This window comes from Sinocyclocheilus grahami, unplaced genomic scaffold (genome assembly GCF_001515645.1).
Source record: "Sinocyclocheilus grahami isolate Dianchi unplaced genomic scaffold, SAMN03320097.WGS_v1.1 scaffold353.1, whole genome shotgun sequence".
NCBI classification, from domain to species: domain Eukaryota; kingdom Metazoa; phylum Chordata; class Actinopteri; order Cypriniformes; family Cyprinidae; genus Sinocyclocheilus; species Sinocyclocheilus grahami.
This window is the reverse complement of record NW_015505532.1, coordinates 404,147-428,844: the sequence shown is the minus strand read 5'-3', so window position 1 is coordinate 428,844 and position 24,698 is coordinate 404,147. Positions and strand designations below refer to the sequence as shown.

Below are 24,698 nucleotides of genomic sequence, written 5' to 3'. Positions count from 1 at the left end.
TGTCACTTAACTTCTGCTGCTTGACTTCACGGAGTAAGAATCGTTATGAAATTAAAATTTTTACACAGAAGAGGTGCAGATTTTGCAATAATTAAAATAAAAAAAAAATAGACTGCAGCAATTAACATTTTGTCAGAACCACTAGTACATTACATGCTATTTTGTTTAGTTGTCTGTTCGTAGGAGAATAATGATCTCTCTTTTCTTTTTTTTTTTAAATCATGACACTCAATTTATCCAGAATTTATACCCCCATCCCCATCACCTTTTTAATATAAATAAGCACCAGTCAAGCTGCGATATCAAATAGGACCACAGGGAGATGCCAAAAGACCACTAAACCTGCTGTCTTGATCTTACTGTACATGCTACTATACGATCCATTCAGAATAACTAGACCAGCGCATAATCTTAAACACCTTCAGTCACCATCCAGTATAACGCTCGTGCTTTTAAACCAAATACACGCTGAAAATAATAATTTACTGACATCTGGACTCGACTCTCCACAATCTCTGATGAAATCAGTTGGGTTTTCTCTGTATTAGAGCTGTTTTGAATTAACTGTTTGAACGCATTTGTTTACTGGATCCTTGGACTGAAAAGTTTACAGGAGTTTACCGGTTTTTAAGCTATTGTTTTCATTGTAATGTACTGATTCAAATTAGTAATTAATAATTAACTATTATTTTACCACTCTGCACGCATCCCCTGACATGCTCTCGCGCATGAAGCAGCATATCTGTCACTGTCTGCAATCGGCATCCTCTTTGACTGAAGGAGCGGGCGAGGGCGCAGGCGCAGTCATCAAACTTATTTCAAAGGAAGCCGGTGCCACGGTCCTGACCACATCACTGTCTTTACTGGGTGTTTTTAGGGAATATTTGTATTGTATTTTTTTTTACATGCGATTAGATTAGCTATTCATGTGGTGGACTGTCATGATTTTGCCTAATGCAGGACACTAATGAATGATGTGCATCAGAAGGGATTTAGAAGTGGGTATAGAAGTGGGAGCGTATACCCTCCACTACACCACTGGATTTAACGTTAAAACATTGTTATATGCTTGAACTGTTTTATATCTATAGATTTTATTTTAGGCAAGTCGTGATGATTTGAGAAGGCTAAATTTATCAAACATAGGCTATGATCAGCTCACTGTCTGCCGCTGGCCACTTGGTCATTATTTAAAAAAACAAAAAACTTATATTTAACGACCAAAAAATGCTCCAAACGTTTTTCTAAATTAACTTTAATATAATCACTTTGCCATTACATACAAAACGGAACTATTTTAATATAGTTGAAACAGTAGTATAAGCTGTTTTGGGAGAAGGGGGAAAAAAGACGGGCTCGGGTCGGACTCGGGCCGGTAAATCTGATAAGCTGTCGGACTAGGGCCTGAACGTCACAGGCCAGGGCCGGACTAGGGCCTATATTTGAGGCCCGTGCAGGTCTCTAGCCTGAACATCTTCAAGTGAGTGGCGGGGCAAACCGAAAGTTGATGCCGAAAGTACAGCACTCTCCTACCTTCACTGCTGCGACTTGTGTTCCTTCACTGGCATTTTCCACATTTCGTTTTTCTCCCTTAATAACAAATGTGTCCATTCTGATGCTCAATTTGACCAAACTAATTGCTGCTGATGACTATTTGAATTGAATTCTGCCAAAGTGCCTGCTTGTAAGTGTTCGTTAAATGCGTAACGTTAATTACGTGAGTACACCTGTATGGTCATGTCTGAAAATAATATATGAAAAACAAAATTATTTTACATAACAAAAACATTATAACTTATATTTGTTTAGTAAATGTTTTAATGTAAAAACTAAAATGAATTGTATAACATTTTTGTTTTTAATTGTGTTCAGCGGGCTGCATTTGAATTTGTGACTCAGCCGTGGGTTGAGAACCACTGGTATAGTGTATAATGTTACAAAAGCTTTTTATTTCAGATAAATGCTGATCTTTGGATCTTTCTATTCATCAAATAATCCTGAAAAAATTTACTAAACTGTTTTAAATAATAATAATAATAAATGTTTCAGCAATGAACAGCAAATCAGCATATTAGAATGCTTTTTGAAGGATCATGTGACACTGAAGACTGGAGCAATCATGCTTACAAATTCAGCTTTGATCACAGAAATCCATTACATTTTAAAATATATTCAAATAGAAAGCAGCTATTTTAAATGGTAAAAATATTTCACAATATTACTGCTTTTACTATATGTTGGATCAAATAAATGCAGGCTTGGTGAGCAGAAGAGACTTCTTTAAAAAACATTAAAAATCTTACTGTTCAAAAACTTTTGACTGGTAGTGTATATTATAGGGATAAAACGGGAAAACATGACAGCTTTCTAAAAGAGTTAGGTATGCATTTTTTGCTCTCAACACGATTAATCAGAAGTATTGTCGGGGCGTGAAGGCTGCGGTGTCAAGATGCATGATACCGATAGTTAACTTGACAGATGAACACAGCCTGATATATTATATTACCTCTAGTGAGAATAGAAAATAGAATATAGTAAGAGTAAACATCAGTGTGACCTATGATCTCAAGAGTTAATGTCAACTGGTGACTGTGTGTCGTGGTGTAGCGTGTTTTTCAGGCAGATCATGAGGCAAATAAACACTGCGCTGCATTAAACCAGCCTAGAGTAAAACACACAGCGCTGAAGTCTTTACACTTACAGAATAAAGTAGATTAACTGCTTTCAAAATACTTCTGAAAGAAAGTATACTTCTGAGTAGCTGAAGCATTACAGTGACTTTTCCTTGCATTTGCTGTTTATTTGGTCGCATTAATCCATCTCTATGTTTGTCTGATATTTGGTCTTATAGACGTCTCATCAGGTCCTCACATGGCACGACACTCTCTCAGTTACATTCAGGAGATCGGGAACGGCTGGTTTGGAAAGGTAAGCTTGTCTTCCTGTATTTACACAGTACACTGAAAGTGTGAATACACCTGGTAGAGTCTTGTTACATACATTGTGTGTAAGCAGAGCAGCGACTTCTGAAGTATTTGTCAAGGACAAATGTACAATTTCTCCTGAGGAATCATCTTAAATAATCACATCTCGTGATCTTGTTGGTACTTGCTCTCATCTCTATGCCGGGGGCCCTCAGGGGCCAGAGTTTGACGTGTACGAGGGAGCATTATACGGCACTCAAGCTGTCCTCCCGTGCAGCCTGTGTGTGGATGTGTTTACCGAGATTAAGACTTAAGGGAAAACCTTGTTTCTTGATGCTTTTTCCTGCCTAGCTGAGCCATGGGAACATCCTCGTCTGAGCCACCTGCTGCGCTGTGATGCACCTTTACTATTGTCATTTTGCATTGACACACTATTTTCCTATTTGATACTGTAAAGCTGCTTTGGCACAATCTGTATTGTTAAAAGCGCTATATAAATAAAGGTGAAAACAGGCCTTGTTTGCCGGAAGGACTCGGTTCCTTTCTGAATCGCTTGGATTGGCCCATTATCAAAGTCATTTGTCTGTTTCTGACAGGTTCTGCTCAGTGAGATCTACGTGGACCCCGGAGTCGCCCGAGCGGTTGTCAAAGAGCTGAAGGCCAACGCCAGCTCCAAAGAGCAGAATGAGTTCCTGCAGCAGGGAGACCCATACAGGTGAGAGGGCCTTTATCCTGGAATCTAAAAAAATTGTTGTGTATGTAATGTTAGTAGTGATTATTTCAAAAGTTGTGAAGTTTTGATCTACTGTAAGCACGTCAACTTTGAAACCAAATAATGTAAGGCGGGACTTGAGTTTATCCATTGGGATTTGGTTGGCTTGTGACTGGGTGGCACTCACATCATATCTAGACTGAGAACATCATAGAGATGGGCTCTTTTTTGACTTGAGGTGGATCACAACCCACCCAACCCTCCAAACGCAACCGTCCTACCACTTCTATTTTGTTTAGAAAATGAGAAAAAAAAATTAAAACTTTTACACTTACAAAAACTGTTTAACACTTGGCTTCGTAAGCAGAAAATAATTTCTGGTGGAGATCATTTTTAAAATTTTTAATGTTGTCTTTAAAGCTGTTATAATGTATAAACATTATTATGGTGAGCAGAATCTGTTATATATGGCTAGATGCATGTTTTTCATTAATTGTGTGTTCACAGGGTTCTTCAGCATCCTAATATACTGCAGTGTCTTGGTCAGTGTGTGGAGGCCATCCCTTTCCTGCTTGTTTTTGAGTACTGTGAACTGGTAAGTTATTGATTTGTGTGATCTGATTTTTATCAAATATATATCTTTTTTCAAATGTAATTGATTTCTGTAATGTACAGCTGAATTTTCAGCATCATTACACCAGTTTTCAGTGCCACATGATTCTTCAGAAATCCTTCTAATATGCTGATTTGCCATTCAAGAAACATTTCTTATTATTATCAATAGCTGCTTTTCCATTACCCTTCAAATTGCGCAAATTGAAATTACGCCTGTTAAGTTTTTACACTCTCATGAGGTGGTTTTTCAGGCAGTTCGAAAAAGGTATGTTTTGCTAAACTGCATTTATAGGTCACCTGGTGTACGTAAAAGTCACATGATCATTCTTTAATGTACTATAACCTACAAGAAACACCTCATATGTGGCCGCTCTCAAGTATTAAAGGCCTTCCTTGCCATTAATGCTTGGATAACCCCTTATTTACACTGCACACGTCTGTGGTGCATTACAGCTTGTGTTTATACGTTTCGGAAGCGGCTCTCCGCGCTGCTTCGCTAAAGATAGAAGCATACGTCTCCTTCGATAAAAAATAATGGCTAGTGCGGTGGCTGCAATATACTACGTAAACCTGACAACATCCATCGGCATGACTTATCACGAGAGAAAAAAATGACGTTTTAGTTTCATAACATCGGTTAATGCGTCAAGTCGCAATAGGTTTTTATCGACATTTATGAGAAATCGCAAACGTTTTGCGCAGATCTGTAATAGAAACCCAGCTAATGTTGAAAACAGTTGTGCTACTTAACATTTTTGTTGTCTTGATGCTTTTTCCTGCCTAGCTGAGCCATGGGAACATCCTCGTCTGAGCCACCTGCTGCGCTGTGATGCACCTTTACTATTGTCATTTTGCATTGACACACTATTTTCCTATTTGATACTGTAAAGCTGCTTTGGCACAATTGTTAAATGTATACATTGTATACATTGTCTGTATTGTTAAAAGCGCTATATAAATAAAGGTGAAAACAGGCCTTGTTTGCCGGAAGGACTCGGTTCCTTTCTGAATCGCTTGGATTGGCCCATTATCAAAGTCATTTGTCTGTTTCTGACAGGTTCTGCTCAGTGAGATCTACGTGGACCCCGGAGTCGCCCGAGCGGTTGTCAAAGAGCTGAAGGCCAACGCCAGCTCCAAAGAGCAGAATGAGTTCCTGCAGCAGGGAGACCCATACAGGTGAGAGGGCCTTTATCCTGGAATCTAAAAAAATTGTTGTGTATGTAATGTTAGTAGTGATTATTTCAAAAGTTGTGAAGTTTTGATCTACTGTAAGCACGTCAACTTTGAAACCAAATAATGTAAGGCGGGACTTGAGTTTATCCATTGGGATTTGGTTGGCTTGTGACTGGGTGGCACTCACATCATATCTAGACTGAGAACATCATAGAGATGGGCTCTTTTTTGACTTGAGGTGGATCACAACCCACCCAACCCTCCAAACGCAACCGTCCTACCACTTCTATTTTGTTTAGAAAATGAGAAAAAAAAATTAAAACTTTTACACTTACAAAAACTGTTTAACACTTGGCTTCGTAAGCAGAAAATAATTTCTGGTGGAGATCATTTTTAAAATTTTTAATGTTGTCTTTAAAGCTGTTATAATGTATAAACATTATTATGGTGAGCAGAATCTGTTATATATGGCTAGATGCATGTTTTTCATTAATTGTGTGTTCACAGGGTTCTTCAGCATCCTAATATACTGCAGTGTCTTGGTCAGTGTGTGGAGGCCATCCCTTTCCTGCTTGTTTTTGAGTACTGTGAACTGGTAAGTTATTGATTTGTGTGATCTGATTTTTATCAAATATATATCTTTTTTCAAATGTAATTTATTTCTGTAATGTACAGCTGAATTTTCAGCATCATTACACCAGTTTTCAGTGCCACATGATTCTTCAGAAATTCTTCTAATATGCTGATTTGCCATTCAAGAAACATTTCTTATTATTATCAATAGCTACTTTTCCATTACCCTTCAAATTGCGCAAATTGAAATTACACCTGTTAAGTTTTTACACTCTCATGAGGTGGTTTTTCAGGCAGTTCGAAAAAGGTATGTTTTGCAAAACTGCAATGGAAACCGTTTTTTTCCCGCATTTATAGGTCACCTGGTGTACGTAAAAGTCACATGATCATTCTTTAATGTACTATAACCTACAAGAAACACCTCATATGTGGCCGCTCTCAAGTATTAAAGGCCTTCCTTGCCATTAATGCTTGGATAACCCCTTATTTACACTGCACACGTCTGTGGTGCATTACAGCTTGTGTTTATACGTTTCGGAAGCGGCTCTCCGCGCTGCTTCGCTAAAGATAGAAGCATACGTCTCCTTCGATAAAAAATAATGGCTAGTGCGGTGGCTGCAATATACTACGTAAACCTGACAACATCCATCGGCATGACTTATCACGAGAGAAAAAAATGACGTTTTAGTTGCATAACATCGGTTAATGCGTCAAGTCGCAATAGGTTTTTATCGACATTTATGAAAAATCACAAACGTTTTGCGCAGATCTGTAATAGAAACCCAGCTAATGTTGAAAACAGTTGTGCTACTTAACATTTTTGTTGAAACCATGCTACATTTTTATAGGAATCTTTGACGAATAGAAAGTTCAGAAGAGCCCAGTTTATTTGAATTAGAAATCTTTTGTAACGTTATAAATGTTTTTACTGTCACTTTGAATTCTTGCAGAATAAGTGTTTTTTTATGTTACTGACCTCAAACGTTTGAACAGTAGTATATATATATATATTCTCTGATTTAAATTACCGCTGCCTTCAAGCTCTCCAGCGAAGTTCCTACATAGTTCATATTAGCAATTTTGGGTTGCGTTTTCTCTTCAAGATTAAGAGAGGAAGCTAGCGCAAACAAATTAACTAATTTTACAAGAGACTCATGCAAACCATATTTAATTTGATGGCTATGTAAGAGCACAACTTTTCAAATGTACTTCTTTACTATCTTAAAACTAAAATGTTATATTTCTGTGCTATCTTTGCCATCTATTGCATCTGTTTTGACTCTGTTGTACCAGTTAAATGAGACATATATGAGGAAAGCGGATAAGCAGATGCTAGTCCTTTTAGCAAAAGATGGTATACATATAAGATAGAATACAATGTATTAATTGTTTATGGCATCAATGAAATCCTTAGTGCTTTTCATGACCTCATTGTGTTTGGTACTCATTATTCATCTTTTATTTTGTTCAATGATATATCAGATACTTTAAAACATCTGTTTTTAATTCTTCAGCATCATAAACCTGACAACATCCATCGGCATGACTTATCACGAGAGAAAAAAATGACGTTTTAGTTTCATAACATCGGTTAATGCGTCAAGTCGCAATAGGTTTTTATCGACATTTATGAGAAATCGCAAACGTTTTGCGCAGATCTGTAATAGAAACCCAGCTAATGTTGAAAACAGTTGTGCTACTTAACATTTTTGTAGAAACCATGCTACATTTTTATAGGAATCTTTGATGAATAGAAAGTTCAGAAGAGCCCAGTTTATTTGAATTAGAAATCTTTTTTAACGTTATAAATGTCTTTACTGTCACTTTGAATTCTTGCAGAATAAGTGTTTTTTTATGTTACTGACCTCAAACGTTTGAACGGTAGTATATACTGTATATATTCTCTGATTTAAATTACCGCTGCCTTCAAGCTCTCCAGCGAAGTTCCTACATAGTTCATATTAGCAATTTTGGGTTGCGTTTTCTCTTCAAGATTAAGAGAGGAAGCTAGCGCAAACAAATGAACTAATTTTACAAGAGACTCATGCAAACCATATTTAATTTGATGGCTATGTAAGAGCACAACTTTTCAAATGTACTTCTTTACTATCTTAAAACTAAAATGTTATATTTCTGTGCTATCTTTGCCATCTATTGCATCTGTTTTGACTCTGTTGTACCAGTGAAATGAGACATATATGAGGAAAGCGGATAAGCAGATGCTAGTCCTTTTAGCAAAAGATGGTATACATATAAGATAGAATACAATGTATTAATTGTTTATGGCATCAATGAAATCCTTAGTGCTTTTCATGACCTCATTGTGTTTGGTACTCATTATTCATCTTTTATTTTGTTCAATGATATATCAGATACTTTAAAACATCTGTTTTTAATTCTTCAGCATCTTGTCAAGCGCTCCAGATCATCTTGTCTTGCACTCTCGTAAGCAGCTGAATTGGCCGTTGTGGAATCTTGTTTCACAGCCACACACGGAATCTCAAATTCTTACCGGACAAGTCTGATGAAAGCACAGATAGCGTACCTCACTACTTCATTTGTTCCCAGCACCTTAATTAGGCCCAGCATCCGTCATAAGTTACACAGCCAGTGTCTTTCAGTGGGCTGCTTCTTGCCCTTTGATTTATTTCGGGTGTGCTGCTTGTGCCTGAGAAGCATATGAGCCACATAACTGCATGCAGTAGGTAGCTCTCCGATTCCCTCATATCCCAATAAAGCAACAGGGTTCTTTTACTGACACTGTCACTCTCATCTTGCCGTGTTGGTGCATTTTATCACCATGCTGCAAAAGATACTAAGTACTACTAGAATATGATTGAAAATTATTTTCCAGTTAATTTTGCTGGTGAATTTATAAAACCTTTTTATAATGTTTTTTTTGTGCTTAAAAAATGTCAATTAAAAAAATATTGAAACGTGCCTCAAAAAGCAATATTCTTATTCTGAAGAAGTCTTTACATGTAGTTTATTGTTTTAGTATCAATGAGATACTATTGTAGTTTAAATTTTTTTAGTTTTAGTAATTTTCGTGCTGTTTGTAATTTTTATTAGTTTTTTTTTTAATATGTCTATAGTTTTTAATTTTTTTAATTTAAGTTTTGATTATTATAATATTAGTAGTTTTAGTTCAAATGAAAATGAGAACTGTTTTCTTAGGAAATTGTTGAATTAAAAAAAGTTTATTTTATTTCAGTTAACATTTATGTTATTTCAAGTAACAAAAACTTTATCGTTTCCGTTTTAGTTTTATTTAACTATAATATCTCTGCATGAAGTTACATATCAAATACTATTATAAGCACTAAAGTGTTGCAATAAAGACACGCTGTGTGCTTGCAAGTCTCAAATGTGCTAGTGCAAAGTGGAACAAACAAAAAACATGTGTCATCATCTAACGACTTCCTTGCCAATGGTTTTACGCACGTGTTGACCACAAAGATGGAATCTTGTTACGGTCTGTTAATCTGCAGAAGCATAATAATAACACTCTATGAGACATGCCAGTTCACTGCTCAGTGTTTGCACAAACTAACTAAACCATCTGAGACAATATTCTCTAATTCCTTTCAGTTTCTGCTGAGGTTGACTCCACTCTCGCTCTGTAATTAGTTGGCTGTGTGTTAATCCCACAGCGGTGGTGGTTAGGAACATTCTGCACACCTGACCAGTTGTTAGGAACAATGTCTGTGGTCTGGGATCCTCTGGGCCTGAGCAGGTGGATGGCTTCGAGCCATACCGCCCGTCTCCAGAGACATAGAATGAGCTCACTGCAGCCCACTGTTGCGTAATGCAGTCTGGGCCGTTTCCTTAGCTGGTGTTACGGCTCGGGTTTCGACCCAAGCCGATCCTTCCCGAGTGTAGCTTCACACGAACCTAGAGGCCAAGACATAGAGCTGTTTAGTTGTATGGTCCCACAAAATCCCGTCTAAGAAGAATAACGGAGAAGCTTGGGCATTCTAAAGACAGCTGTTCACTGCACAGTTCTGGCCTCGATTCATCCCAGACCAGTTTGTGTGGGATGAGTATTCATATTGAGAGGTTTGGTTGAGGTAGTCAGTGGTTGTATTCAGAATAGCATACTACTTGTATTATTTTCCAGTGTGTAGTATGTTTACTGTGGACAGTGCAGTTTTCTGGATGTTTGCCAAAATCTGCAGTATATAACCAGATCAGAATTCAGTGTGTTTACAACCACATTTGCTCTTTCAAGCCTTAAATTCTCGTTCTTGACTCAGACTGGCAAAAATAACAATATTTCCAAGATAAATGGATCTCATTCGGCTAAGACTTAATGTGGTCATGTGACCTGCGTTGGATTTTAAAATGTTTTTTGGTTGCATAATGTTTACAGTTTGGGGTCAGTAAAAGTTTGTAATATGTTTAAACGAGGCTGCATTTATTTGGTCAAAATACAGTAAAAGCAGTAATATTATGAACAGTAATATTACAAAAAACCTTTCTTTTCAATACATTTTCAGTGTCACATGATCATTAAGAAATCATTTTAATATGCTGTGCTGCACAAGAAACATTATCTATATTGTGCTGCTTAATAGTTTTGTGGAAACCATGATGCATTTAATTAACAGGATTCTTTAATGAATAGTAAGTTCAAAAGAACATTTATTTCAAATAGAAAACTTACTGTCACTACTGTCTTTACTGATAAATTTAGTGCTTCCTTACTGAATAAAAGTATTCATTTCTTTTACAAAACTCTTAGCAACCCTAAGCTTTTGAACAGTAGTGTATTTATACAAGTATGTAGTAAGATGCACGCTAGTATTCCATTCTGAACATACTGCACCATCTCTCCTAATGAGAGTCAGCTGCTGGTCTACTCATTTCCAGTTTGTAAGGTGCAGAGGAGGAAGTTCTTTTTTTAACACTGTATCTTCCATCACTGTGATTTTTATATTTTCCCTTATATAAAAATATATGCTCAACATGTCACTCTTCCGAGGTGTAGGGAAGCGCATTTGGATGGCTGATTTTCTTTGTGTATCACTGGTAACCACTGGTAACCCTGACACAGTGCATTTTAGAGAGAAATATAGCTGCAGGGTGCAATTGGAGCTGCTCTGCAGAATGCCAGTTGCTCTCTGATTGAGTGACAGTCTCTCCTGTGAAGGCTTTCTTTAGGGAGCTGCACTAAGTGTATGCGTGTTTATGTGTTTAAAGGCAGACCAAGCCCCTGGTAAGATTTACTGAGATCTAAAAGTAATCGTATGTTTCTCAGTGCTGTGCACTTGAAATGACTTTAGGAAAAGAAAAAATGTATCAGTATTATCCGTAAGCCATATATCACCCAAAACCAAAAGAAAGAAATTCGAATATTTGCTTCCTTTTTTTCACATTCATCCCTAAAAATTAGTTTGAAAGATACACTTTCAATCGTGTCATCATGGAGTGGCCATAACCAAAGGGGAATCATTTTTAAAAATGGATAGATGAATTGCAAAACAGTTTGCCAAGCTTTATGTTCTGTGCAAACAAAGCTACATTACCAGCTTGCTTGCTTTACAGGTTGGCTGATTTCACAGAAAGTTAATGGTATATTACATGGCTGCCAGCTGTACCGCTCTTTCTCCCACAGCATTCCAAAGGGAGTACTTTGCCCTGTGTCGCTAGGAGTCTGAGATATCAGGATCCTCTCGAGACCAGTGTCTACGTCCTCTGTGACTTGCGTAATAATACTCAGTCGTTGAGCGAGTAGACTTAAAATTGTGGAAACGGTTGACTGATTCATCTGACTAGTTTTATATTTATTTGTTTATTGATGTATGGCTATGGGCTAAGGCTGAGTGTGTGGTTATATTCAACAATTTTATCAATAAAACAACTCTACAAGAAAAACGAAGCAAAATCATGCAAAACAAAAAACAGATCAAAGAAAAATCAAAGCACAGCACAGCAAAAAAACAAAACAAAGAGAAAATCAAAACAAAAAGCAAAGCAAAACAAAAATGAAAAATGGAAAAAAAACAAAAAAGCAAAACAGAACAGAACAAATTAAATCAAGTGAGTGACTTATTTTGCTGCCACTTCTTATAAAATTCACTTTTTTTCTCAGAGATAAACTGGCCTGTAGTCTTTGGCCCAGAAATCCAACAGAGCTGAACAGCCCTGATTTGCCCGCACTGTCTTACTGCTGCTTTTTTATTTTTAAATTACCGTGACACAGCATATAGTAGTCTCTATTAAACCACCTTTCCCTTATTTGGTCGAGTTGCCTGTGCAGCAGAACAGCATCTGTATAGAGAGAGAATACTGCCCCTCTGTGGCTGCTGCCCCAAGTTACCTTTCACGCACTGGCTGAAAATATAGTGCAGGATTGATTTACCTTCAAACAAACGTGATCTTTTCAATCTGAGTGCTGTGATATCTGCTTCCCAAGATGCTTATATTCAGCAGATTGTTTGATTCTGTGGTCGTTAAATGTAATTGAGTGTGGTTGGGTCATGAATGTCCTGTAACTCTTGCCCTTGTGTTTGTGTTTTTGTGTCTAGGGGGACCTGAAGAGTTACGTTTCTCAGCATGAATGGCTGTACAGGAATGGAGAACTGCTACAGCTGCAGAAAATGGCCTGCGAGATCGCTGCTGGGATCACCCACATGCACAAGCACAACTTCCTGCACAGGTTAACCATGCAAATATAACCTTCACTTCCATTTACATCTCAAAGATGCACATACATTACATTTCCATTTCATTTCTCATTGGTTTGACATTGCTTAACCTTCATGCAAACATCACACAAGCGTGTTAAAAGCAACTCATGGCATCAATTCGAATGCGTCCTTTGCAGCTGCACGTGTGTGTTTTTGTCCAGCCTTTCTGCCTCTGCACTGGCTGGCCTCTTTTTTTTTTCCAAAAAAGGCCACGGCGCTGTGAAAGGCAACGTTGCACTTTCATTCTTCCCCTTCCAGTCTTCTGGAGGAAGGCTGAGTTATCTAGGGTGTCTTGCCATGCTGAGCACGTCTGTACCCTCCCGCATGCTCAGAATATGCTGAAAGGTGTCTGATTGCACAGCAACCCTGGATTATGGGGTGCTGGCTGTCCACCGCCGCTGGGATATGATGATTCTGCGGTTTGAGTGTAAGAGGATCCCCCCGAATGGGGGCACAGGGGGTGGGCGGGGTTATCTGGCCTACAACTCCAAAGGAGGCATGGAGATTCCATGCTGCTGTTGTGGCTATCATGAAAATATTGAGCTCCTAGATTTTTGAATTCAGAGTTGATTTACTGCAAAACGCTGTTTGACACTCCCACTGTGGGCATCTACATGAGCTGGTTTAGCTGTCTGGAATGGCGTGAAGCCCAAAGAGCAGTGACATCTTTTTAGCCAATTAGTTATCTAGGGTTTCTTGCCATGCTGAGCACGTCTGTACCCTCCCGCATGCTCAGAATATGCTGAAAGGTGTCTGATTGCACAGCAACCCTGGATTATGGGGTGCTGGCTGTCCACCGCCGCTGGGATATGATGATTCTGCGGTTTGAGTGTAAGAGGATCCCCCCGAATGGGGGCACAGGGGGTGGGCGGGGTTATCTGGCCTACAACTCCAAAGGAGGCATGGAGATTCCATGCTGCTGTTGTGGCTATCATGAAAATATTGAGCTCCTAGATTTTTGAATTCAGAGTTGATTTACTGCAAAACGCTGTTTGACACTCCCACTGTGGGCATCTACATGAGCTGGTTTAGCTGTCTGGAATGGCGTGAAGCCCAAAGAGCAGTGACATCTTTTTAGCCAATTGCATGTGCAAATGCGACTTTTTTTATATTGCTTATGTGCACAAAGGGCTGTTGAACCCTCAATGGTTAATTTGTGGGGTCTGAGCATCAGAGGAGAACCAAAGGAGCACTTTTGTTTTTGGTGAGAGATGTTTATTTTTATGATTGAACTAACTGGGCATCAAAACTTGGTGGAGTGACCCCAAATCTCACCCTCTACTCAGGCAAGTGCACAGACACCCACTCAACATCAGGTGGCGCTATAATAAGAACGTTTCACTAATAACTCCAGAACTGTATTAGCAGGAACAAGTTGTACCCCCGATTCCCTGAGGTCTGGCAAATTTCAGTTTTCTGATTTCTTTAAAAAAGTAAGTGTTGAATAAACATGTCAAAAAAATAAAATAATAATAATAATATATATATATATATATATATATATATATGAAATGAAATTTAAAAAGTCAGTGCTCTAGGTCCCAAACTTTGAGAAACTATGCTTTGGAACGATTTGGGACGTGGATATACATTCTGAGCACACTGACCAAATCAAATTCCATCAACAGGAGATGCTATAGCTGAAATATTGCCATAACCATTAGATAATAACTGAATTTGTGTGCCAAAGTTGGACATTTTCTCCCTTTTTCATTGTGCTTGGACCTTGATAATTTTTGCTTGCGGCTACATATATAATTTTTTATTGTGCAGATAGATTTAGCTTTTTTTCTTAATTATTAATATTTTTTCTTAGCTTATATATATTTTTTTCTTCGCACCAGTGTTATTTCAGTACCAATGCTACAATAGTATCTACGTTATATGCCTAATATTATAGTTTGTCAATATTTTTTAGAAGATTTTAAATTTTTTGTTTATTGTAATTTTAGTTAAAGTTTTAGTAATTTTGTTGTGTTTTTGGCTTTTTATTAGTTTTTTTTAATATGTCCATATAATTTTTTATTAATTTTTATTTATTAGTTTATTTATTTTTAGTTATTTTAATACTATTTAATACTAGAAATGTTGCTTTGACAACTAGATTAAAATGATTTTATTTCAGTTTATTTCAAACATTTTAATGGTTTTAGTTTTAGTTAAGGATAATAACCCTGTGAATTTTCCATGTATGGCCAAAAGCACAGCTCTGCTTCTCAGTGACCCGCCAACATTTCTGTATTTGCCCCTTTTGCCAAGGCCAGAGTGTAGCGTCTAAAATATCTGTCCATTTATCTTGCAGTGGTTTCAGTGAGCATGACGGTAGTCCTGTGCTGTGTGAGCACACCGCTAGTTTCCCGTGAGAGGGTGTAAAAGAGACACTGCTCAGAAAAGATGGGCAAAGCTGAAATCAGAGCATGTTCAAGAGCTCAGTCTGAATGAGACCCCATATGTCCTTCCGTCCCACTTACTGCCTCAGTGGGCATATTGTTCCCCTCTGGGAACAATGTTCTTGTGTTGTGCGAGTGGGTCTGGAAAAGCTCCAGCATCAGTGTTTGAGTTGCCCTGCTCAACAAGTAACCTGTAGCTCAGATTTGTACTTGTCCTGCCAGGATTTTCACTGACCTCACCAGAAAAATAATAATAAATTAATAAAAAAAAAAAAATCAAATGGAGCAACATGGACACTTCTGCTAGTCTGTTCACAGTAACCTTTGGGTCAAAACACACTCACTCATTACCTCTGGCATGGTGTTAGGAAACAAACAAACAAACAAGACTCACTCACGACTTAATTATGTGTCCTCACTGTCAGCATGCACTTATACTAATTGGACACATAGTGGATAGAGATGATGACAACTTTGCAGTGGGTTTGTAGCTGGTCATTAGCTCAAAGCCAATTTAAAAAAGACGACGACTTGCAAATCATATTTTAGTAAGGAATGATAATTTAATCAAATGGAGCAACATGGACACTTCTGCTAGTCTGTTCACAGTAACCTTTGGGTCAAAACACACTCACTCATTACCTCTGGCATGGTGTTAGGAAACAAACAAACAAACAAACAAGACTCACTCACGACTTAATTATGTGTCCTCACTGTCAGCATGCACTTATACTAATTGGACACATAGTGGATAGAGATGATGACAACTTTGCAGTGGGTTTGTAGCTGGTCATTAGCTCAAAGCCAATTTAAAAAAGACGACGACTTGCAAATCATATTTTAGTAAGGAATGATAATTTAAGCTAGTTGTAAATAGGAGGAAAAAAATCCGGATCTCAGACTTTCTTGTAAAAATTGATATGCCATCTATTGAATCTTGAGGCATTGGTTCCCAATCACAAATCGTACATAGTCACTAAATGCATGTTATTGATTTTGTGAATGATCCATCCATAAATTGACCTTATAAGTCAGTGTTTCTCAACCCTGGTCCTGGGCGCCCCCCAGCACTGCACATTTTGTGTGTCTCCCTAATCAAACACACCTGATTCAACTCATTAGCTCATTAAAAGAAACTCCAGGACCTGAAATGGGTGTGTCAGATAAGGGAGACATACAAAATGTGCAGTGTTGGGGGGCGCTCAGGACCAGGGTTGAGAAACACTGTTATAAGTTATTCAAATTAAATGCTTCATTTAAATCATCACCACTTTAATAAGATCTATATGTGTTATTTTAATATTGGTAATGTAAGCAGTATAGTCAATGCATAACACTATGAGAGAACCAATTTAAATGTGAATGTTTTTTAAAGTCATGCTCCTATCTTCCTTCACAGTGATTTGGCTTTGAGGAACTGCTATCTCACAACAGACCTGACTGTCAAAGTAGGAGATTATGGCATTGGCCCTTCGAGTTTCAAGGTAAAGCTTGAAAAGGCACGATCAGTTCATTTTTGATATAACACTTCTATTGCAACAATATTGTTTCTTTGTCCTTACCAGGAGGATTACATCACCACAGAGGACGACCAATGTGTAGCACTGCGCTGGCTTGCCCCAGAGCTGATTGGTGAGCTGCATGGGGGTGTGATCACATCAGAACAGACTAAACCCAGCAACGTTTGGTACGTAACTCAAAATCATAGTTATCCAATGTTTAGCTGGGAAACAGGATGCACTTTTGCAGTCTTGTGTCTTTTGAATTGAAAAAAAAAATGTGTAAAGTGAAAAGATAGTAAAACATTAGTAATGTTGTGCCGTCTCACAGCAGTCGGAAGATCAGAGACCTCTGAAAGTGAGCTACCGCTGCACTTGTCTGAATGCAGGGTCATAAATTTAAAGGTCTTTGACTCTTATAGCATCTGTGAATCACTCAGACTGCCCAAATGATGGCTTGTATGTCAGCCAGCTGGTCTTATTACAGACATACCCCTTTTTATGTTTGATGATGATGAATATTAGATTTTCAAAGTCTTGTTTTTTGGACAATTTACTTTTTATATGCTGTAGATTTTGAACTAATGTAATTGAATAGTACATGTTCATAACAGAACAAGATTTTTGTTTTTTCAGGGCATTGGGTGTGACATTGTGGGAGCTGTTTGAAGGTGCAAAGCAGCCATATCCTCACCTGTCAGATAGAGAAGTGCTCCACCATGTGCTCAAGGATCAACAAGTCAGACTTCTCAAGCCACAGTTGGACTTACCATACTCAGAAAGATGGTTAGTTTTTCACAGATGCCTCTGTTTTTATGAACAACATCAGTTTCTCTGTTGAAACTTGTTAACGACAAGCTTTGGTCTACAGGTATGAGGTTCTACAGTTTTGTTGGCTGCCGGCAGACAAGAGGGCCACTGCTGAAGAGGTCCACCGCCTGCTCACTTACCTCCGTATGCAGGGTCAAAAAGATGTGGAGGATGACTTCGAGCAGCGCTGGAGCTCTCTCAAACCCAATCCCACCACTCGTCAAGCCACCGTCAGTCATTCCTCCTTCCCCATCCTGGAGCAGTTTGATGATGGCCGAGAACCAGACGAGGTGCTCACAGTCACCGAAACGAGTCGCGGGCTGAGTTTTGAATATGTGTGGGAGGCAGCCAAGCATGACCACTATGACAGCCACAATCGTTCTGCCTTGGACACTACTTTGAATTACCACAGTATGTTCTTTCCAGTGCCACGGCAAGATATTCAGGCTCATTTTCCTGACACTGTAGTGCAAGCAGAAAATGGCGGAGTCCCGGAAACCTTGCCAGTGTTTGATGCACACAAAGCATCCTCTGGAAATGACTACTTTATTAAGTTGGAGGAGCTAGATGAGAGTGAAATTGGCATGGGGGAAAGTCAGGGTGCTGAAGGTACCAATGCTTCAGAGCAGCATCAGTATGTAGTCTTACAGGACGTCCGATTGGATGAATCCAGTACGGATGCTGATTTCTTCCACCAGAGTATTGACTCAAAAGACTCTTTCCTTCAGGACAGCCACGTATGGTCCTCAAGTGAACATGAGAGCCCTTACCATACCAACATTTTCAGTGAGGGTGATGTAAAACTGGAAGATTCTCATTCATTCACGGCAGGTTTTATGGAGCTCCCGGAGATGAATGTACCGAAGAGGGAGTCTGATGGTGAAGCCAATGGTAAAGAGGCAAGTGACAGTTTTCAGAAGTCTTTTTTATGGGTTGGACCAGAAGCCATTAATCTGGAGGTCTCTGATCAGGAGAGCTCAGATGTAATGAAGCTTCTTAACACTGAGAAACTGTCTGAAAACTTCTTGTTTCTTAAAGATAACAGCCTATTGAAGGACAAGTCACAGTCTGAATCAAAAAATATCCAGGAGACCATGAACTCCATCGATACCGATGTCTCAGATAGTGTAAACCTCACAGGTGAGTCTTTGAAATCAGCCGGGAATTCTGCGCAGCTTAAGGATGAATTCTTAGACTTAGTCAGCCCAATTTTAGATGATTTTCTGTCGCCTTTGAAAGGAAAAGAAACAATGGTGCCTTTTGATATATTAGTAACAGGACAAACCTGTAGCAACCACCTGCCAGACACAAATGGCTCTTTGCGTTCTCCAAAATCTGGGAACTACTCCTCTTCTGATTCTACCTCTGAGAGTGTTGAGGTCATTGTTGAAAGTCCATCTGATAGTCATCAGTCCCTTGAAAGTGCCACTGCAGATACACATATGTGCATCGATGCCAAATCCCCCAGCCTTGAAGAAAGCTTCGGAGCCTCAAAGGAGAATGGGCAGTATCGTGGAATCAGCGATGCAGCTGAGCTTAGCTTTACTACTTCACCTGTTGGTGAGTGTACAGAAGGTAGCCTCACTGAAGGTCTAACAAGTAGCGACTCAATGAGTGATGTAATAGAGCTGAACAAGAAGATGGCCAATGATATTCCACCGTCAGAAGCCATCAATCAAGTTCAAGAAACTTTATTAGACAACCATGTAACTCAGGACATGTCCTCACTGCTGGTTTCGGATGCCTGTCTTGACCAAATAAGTCAGGACAGCCTTCTTGATGATAGCACCTCTTCCACTCTTCCAACCATTGAGAATTCGGCTGAAACGCCAGATTCATTAGACTCTTTGGATGTGGTGCATGGACAGTCTTTGGAAACGCCTGTTAATAAGCTTCAACCCCCATACAAAGCAGCTGACAGTGGGTATGAAACAGAAAACCTGGAGTCACCTGAGTGGAATTCTCAAACAGGCTTGAGGGATTCCTCTGAAGAAAATGAGTTGGGAAGTGCCATGGAGCCTGCAGCACTGGTTCCACCAGAAATTGTCATTTCTGACGTGGACACTGTACCTGATGTTCAGGTGAATGGTGGTAGAGTTGATCACCAACAAGAACCTGGTGAAGTTCCCTTGGGTGGAAACTACCGAGACTCTGCTTACTTCTCAGACAATGAGGAACTGGATAAGAAGAGTGATGACATCAGTGGAAGCCTCCCTGAAGATGCTTCATTTTGGCTCCAGAGTAATCGAGAAGCTGGCGAAAGTCAAGAAACCGAAGCTGTTGAGGAGCATTCGGTATCTGAGACTTCCCCTGAATCTGCAGGTCCTACTTTAGAATCAACTGAGGGCGATGTCCAGGCTACAAGGACTGTACTTCCTGAGTTGGTTCTCACCACTGAGGAAGACTGGAGTCAGGAAAAACCATTGACTGTTGATGACTTTGACCAAACTCATCCCCATGCAGCCCCAGAAAATGCAGCAACATCCACTACCTCAGTGCAGCCCTCAACAGACATGGTCATGGTCCATGCAAAACTAACCAGGACGTATGCTGGGGAGATAACAAAGAAGAAGGAGCCAGATATGGAGGGGAGATACTTGGGCAAGCTCGATAGATCCTCACTGGAATTCGGCACTGAGGATGGGATGGATGCTGATGAAGAAGATGAGAACAGTGATGAATCAGATGAGGATATGCGTGCCTACCGATTACATAGCTCTAGCTCTGAGTGCAGTGAGGATGATGTTGAGCACCCAGTACCTGTTATCATCTCGGACGACAGCAGTTCCCTCAATCTCAAAAGCCTTCTGAAAACCAAATCGCTTCAGACTGCTAAAGCAACATCAGAAGAGTGCAGCAATGGAGATAATAGACGCGGAGTGTCATTCTTTGATGATGTCACCGTCTACCTTTTTGACCAGGTCTGATGTTTTCCTTTCATTTTTACTAATGTTTAAATACAACTTGATTGTTTTTAAGAGGCTTTTCTTTTACGTCTGATTCCCTGTATTTCTACCAAATAGGAAACCCCAACAAAGGAACTTGGTGAGCATACTCTTGACCCCAGTAGTCAATTGTCTGATTTCAGCAGTCCAGTGGCCTCCTCCAGCTACCTTAACAGATTTACCAACTCTGAGAGCTCCACTGATGAAGAAGGTAATGACTGTGCTCATTTCTTTCTTGACAGTTTATGGGTATGTTTACATGACAACGATTGTACTAAAAATGGAGAAGTTTTTCCTTTGCATTTTTGAAAAGTTTCGCTTACAGAAGACAATGTTGTCAAGAAAAGCTATGATTCATTATTCATGCCAGGCCAGTAGTTGGCAATGTCACTTTGTAAAGAAACACTACACACCTGCTCACATATGCTTTCCTACAGACTAAACACGTAAAAAACAGGGTTTCTGTGGGTCCTTAAAAAGTCTTATATTTAGTTGTTCAAAATTTAAGGCCTTAAAAAGTCTTAAATTACTTAATTATGATTTCAAGAGGGAACTGACTCTGACTGCCTTCAGAAAAGTATCGATGGCATTTTCATTTAATTTTACTTGCATATAATGCCAGACAAAGTAGCGTTTATGAGTGTAGCACTGCTTTGTGTACAGCTGTTACAAGGGAAAATGCTATATTTCTTCTGTTCTGTGTTTCAACAACTTCACCTACTTGCAGAGAATGAGCATGCATTTTCAGTAAGCCCGTCTGCTGTTTTTGTTCAGACCAATGTGAAAATCAACCCATTTTTACGCAGCAAACACAGTGAACTGGTGAATGGACAGGAATATGATGCTAATGCATTATAATAATCTAAACAATATAAAATATATTGAAATGTTTTAAATTAATACAATAATTAATACATTTGGCTCAGCATTTTTTATGCAGCGAACAGTGTAGCAAAGTAATGTTTTCTTATTAATATAAAAACCTAGCCTAATATAACACACCCTTTCATAGTCATTTTATGTTATCATGGCAAATTAGTTATTTATGTACAGGACATCAAAAGGCCCCCTACAGTGATATTGACCCAGTTGTACAAAGTTTTTTTTAGTTTACACTGAGACTATAATTTTTTAAAACTTGCGCTTTCAAACTTGCCTTTTTTCTAGTTTTCAAATGTTTGCATTTTCAGGCCGCCAAAACGTGTAGTTTTCCATTTTTAGTTAAAAACAGTTTTGTGTAAACTGCCTCTAAAGCTGGCTGCACACTAGACGATTTTCAAATCCTAAACGGTTTTAAAACCATGGGAGACCACAGACACGAAGACAGTTCAACTGATTTTTAGCCTTATAATCCTCTGAATGCACACTCTAGAAGATTCGACCAGACCGTGAGACCACACACTTGATGATTGTAGGAACGATTTCACAGTGACACGTGATCTCATGGAGACTCGTGATATCAAGCGTGACTAGAGAAGAAAAAAAAATGGAGAACAATCGGCGTTGTCAGCGAACAACAGTGAAAAACAACGTATAACAAAGAATATGGGCGATGTATTCTGCTTTCTTGGCATTTTTGTGGCTGCCAAGTTTCAGCTATAGAAGCACGCAACATCCGGTAGGTGATGCTTGCTCGCTCTCATTGGCTATCGCGGGTATCACGTCAGAGGCAGCCAGATCAAGAGTCGGAAATATCAAACATTTGAGTTCGGCGACGCTCTGTCTCGATCGGGAATAATCGTAAAGACACCACACAATGGAGGATTTTTTTTGGCCCAAAAATATTTTGCGACAAGCCTCAAATTGGGCCATGCCCCCCGATCTTTCAGAAATGCAAATCGGCCTTAAAATCGGCCTTAAAATCCTCTAGTGTGCAGCCAGCATAAGTCAGTGTTGCCCAACTGTTGTACTGGAGTACTCCCAGCATTACACTTTTTGGATATCTCCATTATCTGGCACACCCATTTCAGGTCTTGCAGTCTGTACTAACAAGCTGATGAGTTCAGTCAGGTGTGATTAATATGCGTGTTTGGGATACTCCATGATCAGGGATGAAAACCACTGCTCTGTATTTTTACTGTAAACCCTATAAACCAATGGTACTTATCCTAAGGCCAATCCGGAACCAAAGAGCTACATTTAAAAACAGTTTCTAGTCTAAGGCGTACAGAATGTTTTGAAGACCAAAAAGCTGAATTTTTACACTTTTCCTCTCAACGCTGCCATCAAAGAGCCATGGATGGCTTGTGAACTTCAGGCTGCATACTAAGCCTTTAAACCTTTTGATTTGTTTCCCAGGTGGTGCATTCGAGTGGGACGATGACTTCCCATCTCCAGAGCCCAATTTCCTTTCAAAGGCAGCCATTGATCATTCTGCCAGTAGACCCAGTGGGACCTCGGCGGCTTCTAAGTATTTCTCACCACCCCCTGCGAACCGCACCCTGGAGCAGAGCTGGAACAGTCCCTCCAACTACTCGCGCTTCTCCATCTCCCCAGCCAGCATCGCCAGCTTCTCCCTCACCCACCTCACAGACTCTGACATTGAGCAAGGGGGTAAGTTCAGCTCCAACATCCACACACAAACAGAGTGGGACCTCAAGAATCTGAACTCTCAATCTTGTTTCTCGTTTTCTTTCTCAGGAAGCGGTGAAGATGGAGAGAAAGATTAAACCATCTATCGGACACGCATAAATATTGGAGATATGTCGCGGATGTATTTGATTTGATTGCTTCTCAGGCAGCATTGGTATTTATTTGGGGATATGAAGGGGACTGCAGAGACTGAGCTGATGGCAACCTGTGTTCTGCACAGTCGTCTGGTTTTCCATAAACTATGATTTGCTATGTTTTTCATCAGTGCAATTTGGAGGAACCTTGCTTCACACATGCTTTCAGAAACTTTTGCGCACTTCTTAAATGCCCCGTCTCACTTTTTTTTTTGCTCATATACAGTTCTTCATAGTGTCCACATTTTACGTCAGAAGGATAAAGATGAAATGTATCACTCAACCAGAGGACTCCCTGTTAAACACTAATGAGCCAATAGACTCGAAACTCAGTTGTGCAATTGGAATCGTATAATACTTGCCTTTTATTTGAACACACTGGATTTTATTTTATTTTTTATGTGAAATCTAGTGTGACAAGCTTATTTATATGATCGTGTAATGGATTTTCCATAAACTATGATTTGCTATGTTTTTCATCAGTGCAATTTGGAGGAACCTTGATTCACACATGCTTTCAGAAATTTTTGCGCACTTCTTAAATGCCCCGTCTCACTTTTTTTTTTCTTTTGCTCATATACAGTTCTTCATAGTGTCCACATTTTACGTCAGAAGGATAAAGATGAAATGTATCACTCAACCAGAGGACTCCCTGTTAAACACTAATGAGCCAATAGACTCGAAACTCAGTTGTGCAATTGGAATCGTATAATACTTGCCTTTTATTTGAACACACTGGATTTTATTTTATTTTTTATGTGAAATCTAGTGTGACAAGCTTATTTATATGATCGTGTAATGGATTTGATGTCCAATAGAAGCAACATGGGTCTCCACAGATATTTTTGTACAGTGTTTGGACTACGTACATGCCACTTTCACCCACGCAACAACTAGCGTAGTTTCAGTGACATGTTTTGTATTAAAAGATGTAGAAGTCAGGATACGGGCAGCTGGAGAGTTTTGACTATGAGATGCTAAGTCTTAAGATGTGAGCATTCTTTGTCGTTGCAGTCTGTTCATGAGGAATACACGGAGGGCTTTTAGCTGTATAGTGCATGGGCCATCGCAGTGCCTCACACCCCCTCTCATCCCACTTGAGGACGCCCTTCATCCGAAATGAACTTCAGTTCAGGTTTGCCTTGTGTTTTTTATTCAGTGCAAAGGGGATCTAGAACATATCCAGGTCATATTTCACCCCAAAATCAAAAGAAAGAAACAGGAACTTTAATTTCGCGTGAAGGAATTTTGGGTTGAAATTTGGCCCAGACACTCTTTGTGAGATTCATCATCATTGTTGGCGGTAGATGGAACTACATGTTCAGCGAGTAATTATGAAAGCTTTGGTGGTCAGAGAGACTAGAAAGCTAGCAGAACTTCCAAAGGCAATGGCTGCTTGTAGCATTGAGTAGAAATACTATTTAAAGAAAAAAAAAATCAAAGAACATCCATAAAGTTCTGATTCCCTTGTGTTAACATTAAAGAGCAGCTTGTGAACACTCAAGGGATGGGAAATGATTTAGTTTTCCCTCTTTTTTTGGTGCGCATGTATTATTCATTGGACCTGAAAGGTAATCGTCATAAGTCGTATAGATAATTTATATTTGCCAATCTTGCTGCTCATGATGCTTTGGGTTGA

At 39.2% G+C, this 24,698-nt stretch overlaps 1 protein-coding gene across 2 annotated transcripts in view; it reads left to right on the top strand.

Annotated features, from left to right (window-relative positions):
• The window catches only part of lmtk2 (lemur tyrosine kinase 2), a 68,061-nt gene extending 44,560 nt beyond the window's left edge, over positions 1-23,501 (top strand). For both annotated transcript variants that reach the window (XM_016229496.1, XM_016229495.1), the window contains exons 4-14: positions 2,852-2,928; positions 3,521-3,639; positions 4,144-4,231; positions 12,528-12,658; positions 16,479-16,563; positions 16,645-16,766; positions 17,215-17,364; positions 17,450-20,309; positions 20,412-20,544; positions 22,632-22,886; positions 22,974-23,501. In XM_016229496.1, the coding sequence (XP_016084982.1) occupies positions 2,852-2,928; positions 3,521-3,639; positions 4,144-4,231; positions 12,528-12,658; positions 16,479-16,563; positions 16,645-16,766; positions 17,215-17,364; positions 17,450-20,309; positions 20,412-20,544; positions 22,632-22,886; positions 22,974-23,002 (4,049 nt within the window). In that variant the 3' untranslated portion in view covers positions 23,003-23,501. The remainder of the gene's footprint in view (positions 1-2,851; positions 2,929-3,520; positions 3,640-4,143; positions 4,232-12,527; positions 12,659-16,478; positions 16,564-16,644; positions 16,767-17,214; positions 17,365-17,449; positions 20,310-20,411; positions 20,545-22,631; positions 22,887-22,973) is intronic.
• The last annotated feature ends 1,197 nt before the right edge of the window (positions 23,502-24,698 follow it).